The sequence below is a fragment of the Oryza glaberrima genome, chromosome 2, assembly GCF_000147395.1.
Source record: "Oryza glaberrima chromosome 2, OglaRS2, whole genome shotgun sequence".
Lineage (NCBI taxonomy): Eukaryota > Viridiplantae > Streptophyta > Magnoliopsida > Poales > Poaceae > Oryza > Oryza glaberrima.
In genome coordinates, this window is record NC_068327.1 from 25,861,220 (window position 1) to 25,873,809 (window position 12,590).

The window sequence follows — 12,590 nt, forward strand, 5'->3', positions numbered from 1 at the left end:
CCAATCCACTTCCTTACAAGAAATTCAGCTCGCCTTATTTTGTAGGTACTGGATACTGATCGAAAATCAACAACAGTTCGTTTAGCCTTTTTCCCTACACCAACTTGTCACGTTCTCACCAATAATTCTCGACCGGCAGAATCCCTAAATTTCTTGCCACGTACGTCTGCATCCCTCCAAAAATTCCCTATAAATACCCCTTCTCGGCCACTCCCTGCAACTCACCCAAGAACACACTCGAGCTGAGCACATCTAGCTAGCTATATCTCTCAACATCTTCCGAGCTACTACTAGTAGCTAGCTAGCTAGAGGAAGCAGCAGCAATGGCGAAATCTTGCACCTTGGTACTACTACTTGTCGCACTGGTCGGGCTCTCACTTCTTGTGAGCCCCATTGCTTGCTCCCGCAAGCTCAGCAAGCCGAAACCCAAGCCGAAGCCGAGCATGAAGAAGCCGGTGGTCCGGGCTCACAACAACTACACCGGTAGCCCGTCGGTGACGGTCACCACCGGCTGGGCCGCCGCCGGCGCCACGTACTACGGCGCCCCCAACGGCGACGGCAGCGACGGTTAGTGCTCGCTTGCTTTCGCTTTCGAGCTTACAGTACTTGCATTGCACGGCATTGGTCGAGCTGGAACTGAAATTAAAATGGAATCGGTGGAAAACTTGCAGGCGGCGCTTGCGGCTACCAGACCGCCGTCGGGCAGCGGCCGTTCTCGTCGATGATCGCCGCCGGGAGCCCGTCGCTGTACAAGGGAGGCAAGGGGTGCGGCGCGTGCTATGAGGTCAGCACACACACACGACACTGACACATGTACACACAGCAGTGTGTGGTCACACGGGCGAGCTAGCTATTACTGCTGCGAGAGCTTTCGTGTAGCTCCATTAATGGCGGAAAGTGGTCGGCTGATCCCAACTCACTGCGTTCATGTGGCCGTGTACGCAGGTTAAATGCACGACCAACGCAGCTTGCTCCGGCCAGCCAGCCACCGTCGTCATCACCGACGAGTGCCCCGGGGGCATCTGCCTCGCCGGCGCCGCGCACTTCGACATGAGCGGCACTTCCATGGGCGCCATGGCCAAGCCCGGCATGGCCGACAAGCTCCGCGCCGCCGGTATCCTCCAGGTCCAGTACAGAAGGTATATGCACATTCGCATCAGTACAGAATCACGAATCAATGGCGCCGGCAAGCTGTAGTATAATTAGCTAACCTTGGTGCTTAATTCCGTTAATCTCTCGTAGGGTGCCATGCAAGTACAGCGGCGTGAACATCGCGTTCAGGGTTGACCAGGGCGCGAACCCGTTCTACTTCGAGGTGCTCATCGAGTTCGAGGACGGCGACGGCGACCTCAACGCCGTCGACCTGATGGAGGCCGGCTGCGGCTGGACGCCGATGGTGCAGAACTGGGGCGCGCTCTGGCGGTACAACTCCAACACCGGCAAGGCCCTGAAGGCGCCATTCTCGCTCCGCCTCACCTCCGACTCCGGCAAGGTGCTCGTCGCAAACAACGTCATCCCGGCGAGCTGGAAGCCCGGCGTGACGTACCGCTCCCTGGTGAACTACTCCTAAATTAATTACAGCTCTCTCCACATCTCCTGCAAGAAGCTGCAGTGCAGAGTTGCGGTAAATTGGTAATTATAGATTTATAATTAGCCTCGGGTTAATTATATGGCGGGAAATGTGCGTCCGGGTGTTGCGAGAGGCGGTGTCAGAAGAGGAGGAAAGGAGGTTTAAGAATCGTGTTCTTCCCTCCACGGTCTCTGCATTCCCCTAGTGATGTGACTGTGTCGTCGTCGATTTGTCTGTAAAATTTTATTTTTCTTAGTTATATCTTCCTCTGTTATTGTCATGTTGAGGGAGAAGCTTGAGCTGCAACTAATGTTGCATGCCGATGTATCAAGTTTGTGTGTGTGTGTTTTTTTGTACCACGCAAATCTTTCAGATAAATGGATTAGTACTGTCAGAAGATTTCTGTACTTCACAGGAACTCATGCATTGTCATTCTGTCTCAAGTTCAATTCTCACTTTTAGGATGTGTTTGGTTCCTTTCAAGGTTGGAAGTTTTGATTGAAATTGGTACGATATTACTGAAAAGTTGTGTGTGTATGACTGGTTGATGTGATGAAAAAAGTTGGAAGTTTGTATCTAAAGTTTGGATCTAAACACAGTCTTACCGAGCAGGGTCAGTGATCTTTGAAGTACTACTCCCTCTGTCCTAAAAAAAACCCAATCCTTGGTTTGAACCTGGACACATTGGGTTTTTTTTTTTTAACGGAGGGAGTATGTCCTAGTTGCAGTTCGAATCCCTGAACAATCAACCAGTAATTTGAACTGGAGTAGCACAAGATAGATGATGTACAAAGAAAATACTGGACGTGCATTTTGGTGTAAATCATCAGCGCTCTGTTTCTGTGTCCTCCTTTTTTTCTTTTCGCTGAAACCTAATACTCCCAAACAGCATAAACTCCAATGCTGCATTATCCGCCCGCACATTGCAAAGTACTACTGTAGTATAAGTTGTGCTATAAATTTTGCTCTCCTGTTATGCTGGGTTCCTGCCGACGAAGACACATGCAGTTCTCATCGAAAGTAGACAAAAGTGCAGAGTCTTGAATGTTACACACACTGATTGTACTCAATTATTAGTAGTTTAAGACACGAACTGGTTTTCAATGGAATTATTAATGCATGGAGTACACTTGTGCTCCTCTACATACCGGAGCTTCGCTTGTCCTCGGCATTATGAACTGGAAACTGAGAAAAGTCGTCTAGTTTGTCATGTGGGTCTGACAAATGAAGATTATATATACCAGGAGCGACGACCATGGATTTCGATTCAGAAAGTTTTTTTTTCTAAAAAAAACTCTGCCTATTTCTGCACGAGTGTGCAGATTAATATTGTACAGTACCCGCCGTCATATGGATACAGATTTTATTTTACCACTTAGTTTATGTCATTTGATCTACTTAATTCCACTAGCATTCAATTTCTTATTTGAAACGTGCCGCTGGTTGCATGGATTAAAAATAAATCTCAAAATTCAACTAGCAACCAATTGCCTGCCCCAGATTTACCGGAAAGGGATACCCACATGTTAGTGCTCAACTGCACATCCAGTTTTACCATGATCTCTACGTAGTAGAAATTACTTTAAACCATTCTCTTTTTTTTTTCTGATACAATGAAACGTATATTTGGTACTAGCATCTTGACTTTTTGGTTGTAGAATATCTTTTTCCACAAGCACTGATAATAGAACTAATAAATCAATAATTGAGTTTGCTTTTAATCGTGACAATATTAGTAGAGAACACCGTAAAAATAAGTATGTAAAAAATAGATAAATTTCGATAACATACGTGTGTCGTGGATATGGATTTTCATACCTTGAGGGGATCTCCACCCGTTACTTGTATGTCACCTAAATATTTATCAAAAAATTGAAAAACATTGATAACATATGTTAATATGAAATATATCAGTGCACAAACATGCAATACCAAATTTAACTTTTACAAGTTAAAGAAAAAAAAAGTTTAACCAAAAATAGTTATCATACAATCACAGCTATATTTGTTATTTTTCTTACAGCTTATAGAAGTTGAATTGTAATATATTTAATACTAATCTATCTTGTCAATTTATTTTAAATCTGTAATGACTATTTAAATAGCATTTACGGAACTAGAGGATATCACCTATCCTCTCGAAGAATAAATACACTTTCCCGTGTGTTGTTGGTATATTTCTGCTCGCAAAATGCAAACCACATCCGATGCTAACAACCAATCACGGCCTAACAAACTAGTAGTGCGGAGTACGTGCCAACATTTTGATATGGCATAGTCTCAGCCAGCAAGCAAAAAATCTGCGCTTGTCTCCTTTTTCTCGTTTTAATGCATCACATGGCAGAAAGTGACCGTGCGTAAATCATTCATAACTAGGAGTAGGCTATTTCAAGACCTTCAATTGCTCACAGTACAACGATCTAGCGGCGGTGATACGAAAGAGACCACCATCTATGGCACATAGCTCTCTTTCCCAAGAAGAAGAACATGCTGCAGACCTGACCTGCAACCTGCATGCAGGTGCGGCTCGCGCGAGTGGTCGATGTCAAAAGACGCTACCTAGTCACTGTCAGGATCCATCGCGATCCTCCATGGCTGCGCTCCATGTGCCCGCCAAGCGCACACGACAACGATCTGGATGAAAATAATAATCGCTCTCGAAACGGCACAGTGTACGAGCGGAAAACCGATCGAGAGCCCCCCCATGCTCTGACCGCTCGCATGTTCCGCTCCCCCGTTCTGTCTCCCTTCCCCTCCCCCCTGCTAATAATCTCGGCGTCGATGGATCGATCGGTTGGTCTGTGCGTTTCACGGTCCGTGTAGCCGCCTCCGGCCACCACCACCATCACCAACCAACCAACCAAACAACCGAGCGAGCGATCGTGCAGGCGGCGTAGCGTGACGTGAGGTGAGCAGCGCGCGCGCGCGCGCGCGCGTCCCCCACCGTGTCAGTCGCGGGCGCATGTGGAGAGATTCTCCGGTGACGCGAGGGTGAAAGACTGAAAGCAACGGGCGCACATGGCGGTGGTGCTGTGCATGCATGCGACGCGCGCGCGACCCCGCCCGCGGCCACGGTTCGGCTGATTTTGTTGGGTATTCGCCCCTATTCGATCGAGGGGTGGTCAAAACTCAAAACCCCGCGAACATGTTAATTGGCAGCATCGAAATTTCTAATCTGTCCTGTCCTTCCATACATCTACCCCTGGCTTCTCATTTCACACGGCAAATGAAAACAGTATATATTATTGTCCTGTGCGTGCAGCGTGCGTACGTGTCTCACTCTTGTTGGTGTTTAATTACCGGCGTCCGTCGCCCTGGTCCCGACGTAGTACGTGGTGTTATGTTAACAGGCGGCCGAATGTCGGGGGTGATTCGTCCCCTAACCTGCCACTGACAAATAACATGGCAGTAGAATCGCAGCAGGTACACTGGTACTGGTTACAGCAACAGTTTTTTTTTTTTTTTTTAACAAGGCTTTCCAGTTTCCACATGCGTGGGTAACTTCTTTGTAATATCCAGTGTGAGTGTCGGCGCGTCTTTACATACATATACATACATTATACATGCACATACGTACATATACGTGTCGTGAATGGGCAGGATCTCTTAGGGTGTGTTTGAAGAGAAGGGGATTGAGGAGATTGGGGAGTTACGCAAAACGATGTGAGCCATTAGCTCATGATTAATTGAGTATTAACTATTTTAAATTTCAAAAATGGATTAATATGATTTTTTTAAAGCAACTTTCATATAGAATTTTTTTTTAAAAAACGCACCGTTTAGTAGTTTGAAAATCGTGCAAGCGGCAAACGAGAATCAATCTCCTCTATCTCCCCAAAACGAAACATAGCCTTAATTTACTCATGCTGCTGCTGCTGCGTGTGCTGCTGGTGTACTTGGCCCAACGCCGACGGTTGCAACTGTGCGTAGGAGTGGTGTGGAGTGGAATGAGTGGCTTGGAGTGCACACGGGGGACCGTCGAATGCATAACTGTAACAACAGTTGAAAGCCTATGGCTACCGAACTTTTTTAATGGATCGGCGTCGCTCCTTTTGGGTTTATTTTGGACCTTGGCCGGCCGGCCTGGGCCTACCGTTTTGCGGTGCCCCCATGTGAAGCGAGTAAATTAAACAAGCGGACAAGTGGAGAGATTTTGGTTGCAGGCGACGATGTGACGCCTTCGTTTGGCCACCTAGCTCACTGCACGCGCCATGGAAGACGAAGGTCTGTGTGCTCTGTGTGCGTGGAGGGTTCGGGTGGTTCTACTGGCGGAGACCACATCGAGCACTCCAGTCCGACTGACTGTGTGGCTTCAGTAATTAATTACCAGTAGAATCCAATATGCCATGTAGGATTGCTTGCCTTTAAAATCTTGGTTGCAATAAGCTTCACAGATCTACAGTGCCCTGCATATATACACAGCTTGTTTAGTTTGTACTAACACTTTTAACCTTTGGTATGACAATAACCAACATTGCTATCCTACTAAAATTTATGTAGTTTCGGAAGTTTTCACTCTTAAAACCTCAAAAAAAAAATTGATGATGGTATAAACCAAATCCATCTCATCACATATAAAAAATTTGACATCACCAATTTTTGCTAGGGTTAGTTTGAACAATAAAACAAACATACTTGGTGACATTTGAAATTATTAACTCGATTACAATGTTTTTTTTAAGAAACATTGTACAAACACAAAGCTTTCACAACATGCGCAGGTGCGCGCACATTATTCCGAGTATCTTCGAAAGACTGAACCGATATATCTTGAGATTGATAAAGTCAACATAAGCACCTCATTATCAACAGTTACGACGCCTACCACTAAAAAAATAATTTACCATAAATACGAGTAATCGTGCCAAGTCTAGAATTTTAGCCCAAGTGGGCTAGTTACACTACAAGAATCTACTAGTAGAGCTACTTGATTACAATGTTAGGTCCTTTTTGGCATAGCTGTGGATCCAAGATTTTTGGAGCTGGATATTTCTAGATTAACAAATCTATGGATTTAATATAGTTATGTTGATAACATTTATATAAATTATTTTGTGCTCATTTCAAATAAATTTTAAATTTTAAGCACTATAATTTAGCATATAAACTTCAAATGTACTATGGATATGAGATCTAAAGCCGCACTAAATAGAGTGATTGGAAAATAAACTTTACAAATAACAAACAGTTTGGAATACGTGGCATAAACTATGTAGTAGAAGATTTTTTTCTCTTTCATAATAACTAGCTGGGTGGCCCGCGCAATTACGCGGCTAGCACCCAAATAAAATCATATATTTTTTTCAGTGTGATTTCACTTAAGATTTATTAAATAGCTATCTCATTGTCTTAAGACTTTGAAAGACCAAACCCTATCATCCTCGTGTTTCTAATTATATAGTTTTTAAAAGTCACACCAGTTGCTACCTGCTATGTCATCTCCTTCTTTATTTTCTTGCTCGATCTACCACTATTTCTATCCATTCTTCTTTTTATAGTTTTTAGAGTTTACTGTCACGTTGGGTTTCGTTTTTATAATTTCTAGATGTCCCGTCAAATGTTGCCATTATACTCCTCTACGGCCCGTCCACTGTCTCTTCTCTTTATTGTTATTGAGATTTTAAAAATTGAACATAATTATCGTTTGGGTTCATTTTTACTTTCTACAAGTCCCGCCAAATCGTCAACGGCTTTGCAATTGTACTCCTCTACGGCTCGCCCGCTGCTTCCCTTCTTTATTTTCATTGAGATTTTTAAATCGAACATGATTATCATTTTTTTTTACCTTTTAGAAGTTACAAACCTTTAAAAATTGGACTTGTAGTTTCATTATTTTTTATAATTTTTATAAGTCCTATCAAACGATGCCACTACGCACCTCAACATCCCATCCGCCACCTACTTTTTATTGTCATTGTGATTCTAAAAATTAAACATAACTATCATTGGAATTCATTTTTTATTTTCTAGAAGTCTCGTCAACCGTCGATGGCTCTGCAACTATACTCTTATACACCCCGCACGCTGCTTCTCCTTTTTATTGTCATTGAGATTTTAAAAATTGAAATGATTATCAATGGGGTTTAATTTTTTTACTTTTAAAAGTCCCGGCAACCGCCTTACTTGTTTGCTTCACGGCTTGCCTGACGTCCCTCCTTTTAATCGTCATTAGGATTCTATTTCATGTTTTATTAACAATTTTTATATGCCGTATCAACCGCCACCACTCTACTCCTTTATAGGCATGTTACTTAATTTATCTCGTCATGTGTTTTAGATGGTTTTTTCTTTCAATAGTCTTTATTTTTATCACAAATTTTAGTTATTTATAAATTGTATTCCTAATTGAAATCTTATTTTTCTTTTTCTAATTTCAGAATTTATTTTTTTTAAAAAAATAGTTAATACCGTATTGTGTTCTTTTAATGTTTTTATTTTTTATTTTCAATTTCAGTTGTTTCAAAATTGTATTTCTACCTGAACTCTCTTTTATTTTTTTCTAATTTTTGATATTATTTTATTTTTATTCTAAATTTTAATTAATCTCGTATTGGGTTCTTATATGGATTCTTCTTTCAATATTGTTTATTTTTAATTCCGAATTTTAGCTAATTTTAAATTGTATTTCTACTTGAACTCTTATTTTATTTTCTTTTTATAATTTTGGATTTATTTTTATTTCAAATTTTAATTAATTTTGTATTGGGTTCTTATATGGACTCATATTTTAATATTCCTTATTTTTAATTCCGAATTTCAGCTATTTTTAAATTGTATTTGTAATTGCACTCTCCTTTCCTTTTCTAATTTTGGATTTTATTTTATTTTTCTTTTGAATTTTGATCGTATTGGGTTCTTATATGAAAACTTCTCTAAATATTCCTTATTTTAAATTCCGAATTTCAGCTATTTTTAAATTGTACTTCTACTTGGACTCTCCTTTTCCTTTTTTTCTTTTTCTCCGATTAATATGGGAATTTCTAGCCTCCACAGCGAACGTGGTGCCTCCTTTCCAAGCTGTTTTAATAATATAACTAGCTGGATGGCCCGCGCAATTGTGCGGCTAGCACCTAAACAAAATCATATATTTTTTATATGATTTTAATTAAAATTTATTAGATAGCTATCTTATTGTCTTAAGACTTTGAAAGACCAACCCTTATCATCCTCGTGTTTCTAATTATATAGTTTTTAAAAGTCACACCAGTTGCTACCCCTTATGTCATCTCCTTATTTATTTGCTTGCTCGATATACCACTATTTCTTTTTATTCTTCTTGGAACCTTTAAAAATTGGATTTTATAGTTTCTAGAGTTTATTGTCATGTTGGGTTTCATTTTTATAATTTCTAGATGTCCCGTTAAACGTTGCCATTATACTCCTCTACGGCCCGTCTAATGTCTCTTCTCTTTATTGTCATTGAGATTTTCAAAATCGAACATAATTATTGTTTGGGTTCAATTTTACTTTCTAGAAGTCCCGCCAAACCGTCTATGGCTTTGCCATTGTACTCCTCTATAGCTCGCCCGCTGCCTTCCTTCTTTATTTTCATTGAGATTTTAAAATCGAACATGATTATTAGTGGGTTTTTTTTTTACTTTTTAGAAGTTTCGAACCTTTAAAAATTGGACTTGTAGTTTCATTTTTTATAATTTTTAGAAGTCCCATCAAACGATGCCACTATGCCCCTCTATAGCCCGTCTGCCGTCTACTGTTTATTGTCATTGTGATTCTAAAAATCGAACATCAATATCGTTGGAATTCATTTTTTATTTTCTAGAAGTCCTGTCAGCCGTCGGCGGCTCTGCAACTATACTCTTATGCACCCCGCCCGCTGCTTCTCCTTTTTATTGTTTTTGAGATTTAAAAATCGAATATGATTATCAATGGGGTTTGTTTTTTTTTTTTTACTTTCTAGAAGTCCCGGTAACCGCCTTACTCGTTTGCTTCACGGCCTGCCTAACGTCCCTCCTTTTAATTATCATTAGGATTCTATTAGGTGTTTATTAACAATTTTTATATGTCGTATCAACCGCCACCACTCTACTCTTTTATATGCATGTTACTTAATTTATCTCGTCATGTGTTTTAGATGGTCTTTTATTTCAATAATCTTTATTTTTATCAAAAATTTTAGTTATTTATAAATTGTATTCCTAATTGAAATCTTATTTTTCTTTTTCTAATTTCAGAATTTTTTTTTAAAAAATTAGTTATTACCGTATTGTGTTCTTTTAATGTTTTTATTTTTTATTTTCAATTTTAGTTGTTTTAAAATTGTATTCCTACTTGAACTCTCTTTTAAATTTTCTAATTTTGGATATTATTTTATTTTTTATCCTAAATTTTAATTAATCTCGTATTGGGTTCTTATATGTATTCTTCTTTCAATATTGCTTATTTTTAATTCCGAATTTCAGCTAATTTTAAATTATATTCCTACTTGAACTCTTCTTTTATTTTCTTTTGCTAATTTCGGATTTATTTATTTTTATTCCAAATTTTTATTAATCTCATATTGAGTTCTTATATGCACTCTTCTTTTAATATTCCTTATTAATCTCATATTTTTTTTATTAATCTCATACTGTGTCTATATGAATTATTCTTCTAATATTTCTTATTTTTTATTCCTAATTTCAGTTGTTTGTAAAATGTATTTTTACTTGAACTCTTATATTTGATTTTTCTAGTTTCTAAATCTATTTTATTTTTTTATTACGGATTTCAATTAATCTTTAATTGTGTTCTACATGAACTCTTCTTTCATTTTTTATTGTGTTATTTCAAAATCAAATTAAAATCCGTGCACATGCCATCATGCTTTTCTGGTTGCTGACGTGTGCATCACCCAAATACGGCTCACTGTGCAGCCGCACGGCTTGACCCGCTGCTTCGGATTTCCGTCGCTCGCCGTTAGCATCTATCTTCATATTAACAAAAACGCATCCAAATTACGGTTCTATAGTGGTTCGTTGCCCGCTGCTTTATTTATATATGTATATTATAGCCTAATTCATCTCTAACTCTGGTTAATTGGTTTAGGAAATCGGACAAAACTCTTTTGAGTCCGTTTGCATATAAAGGTCCTAGCTATAGATTGATTCTAATTCTACACGCGTACGGTACTCCGTATCTCTTAATTAACATGCCAAGTTTGTCTTAAATCTCAGACATTGAAATCTATGCCTCTTACAATCCAACGGTATAAATAATTCATATTTTCTTCGATTAATGTAGAAATTTCTAGCCTCCACGGTGAACGTGGTGTCTTTTTTTCGAGCTGTATTAACAATATAATAGATAGATCGTATTAATCGAAGAGTGGAGTAAATAATCCAATCCGTTACAACAATCCGATGGCTAAGCTTAAAAGGAGGAGCGTATAACTGGACTGAACGACCGCTGGTGTGGCGTGTGTTGTTCCTCGCTCTCCTGAGAGTCCTAAGTCCTGACCCAGATTGGAACCGGGATTATTCACAGTGAGGGGCATCAGCGGATCAGCCTGTTGTTTTTTTGGCTCAAAATTTTCTCGGATTTTTGGCGTTCCGATACGTCAAGCAAGAGGCCCAGATGTCGTCATGTGCGTGACGACGAAAGGCAGCGAACCTGCGGAGCACCCGGTTCCGCGATGCGTGCGCCGTATATGGGCCCGGTTTATTCGCGATCCTATTGGGCCGGACCAGTACAGCCCGAACTGCCCTATAACATAACAAGCACATATCTATCTCCTCATGGATTGAGAGCCTGTTTGGTACAGCTCCAACTTCTAAATTTAGCTCTAGGAGTTGGGTCTAGAGTGGAGTTGTGGAGCTGCCTAAACCCAGCTCCACAACTCTAGTTCATTTTGTGAGAGAGCTCCACCCAACTCCACTCCCAGTTTTGGTGGAGCTGAAACTGTTTGGCTGAGCTCCAGCTCTAGGAGGGGTGGAGCTGGAGCTGGAGTTGTGCCAAACATGCCCTGAGGTGTGAAGACTGAAGAGGGAGGGCACCCCTGAATTAATAATCCCTTTTGCTCCGGATCTGATTTCAGTACCAATCAGCAAAACAACAATCTGTTGGTCTGAAGATGGATTCTCAGGCTGTTCGCTCACGAGAATGCTAATTCGCGCGCGCGTTGCCGGCGCGTACTCCCGGCCCACGCACGTGTTTCTTTCCTTTTTTTCGCTAACCTACCGCCGTTTCTTTTTTTTTTCTTTTTTTTCTTTCTTTGCAGTTTGATGCCGTATGGGTAGGAGAAAAAAATCGTAATTAGTTTAATAGCCATTAGTTTCCTATTTTTTACAAGTGATTAGTTTACTAGTAATTTTTAAATCTGAATGTAAAATTTTTAATTTTGGACTTGAAAGTTTTCAAATCTCGAGTTGAAAATTTTCAAACCTGGGATTGAAAGTTTTCAAATCTTGAATTGAAAGTTTTCAAATCTCGAGTTAAAAATTTTCAAACCTCAAGTTGAAAGTTTTCAAATTTTCAAATCTGGACTTGAAAGTTTTTGAATCTCGAGTTGAAATTTTTCAAATTTCAAGTTGAAAGTTTTCAAAATTTTCAAATCTGTACTTGAAAGTTTTCGAATCTCGAGTTGAAAGTTTTCGAATCTGAGTTGAAAGTTTTCAAAATTTGACTTTAAAATTTAAATCTTAAGTCGAAAGTTTTCAAATCTAACTTATTTTTTTAATCTATTAGTAAAAAAAATCTCCGAAAAAAAATCTTCACAATTTTTTCAAATTACTGTCATTAGCGTTAACGCGGAAGTGCGTGCCGCACACGCCAGCTAGCTTTCCCCGTTCGCTCAGGCCCTATTCTTTTCTGATTAAGATTCTGATTTTAACTCAGTTTTCGGTAGCACACGCCTTTTAAATTGCTAAGCGATATATTTTGTGCAAAAATTATCTAAATATAAGTTAATTTAAAATATCGAATATATCCATTTATCAAGTTTATAATAATTGAAGTAAATTAATCATGTGTTAATAGCTTTCTCGTTTTACGTGCAACCACTTAATCTTCATCTTCACTCAAT

General features: G+C 39.6%; 1 protein-coding gene across 1 annotated transcript; it reads left to right on the top strand.

Annotated features, from left to right (window-relative positions):
• Window positions 1-228: 228 nt before the first annotated feature.
• LOC127761349 (expansin-B11) lies at window positions 229-1,990 on the top strand. The gene is made up of 4 exons (XM_052285628.1): window positions 229-567; window positions 672-784; window positions 946-1,139; window positions 1,243-1,990. The coding sequence occupies exons 1-4, from the start codon at window positions 324-326 to the stop codon at window positions 1,568-1,570; spliced, it is 879 nt and encodes a 292-aa protein (XP_052141588.1). The 5' UTR covers window positions 229-323; the 3' UTR covers window positions 1,571-1,990.
• The last annotated feature ends 10,600 nt before the right edge of the window (window positions 1,991-12,590 follow it).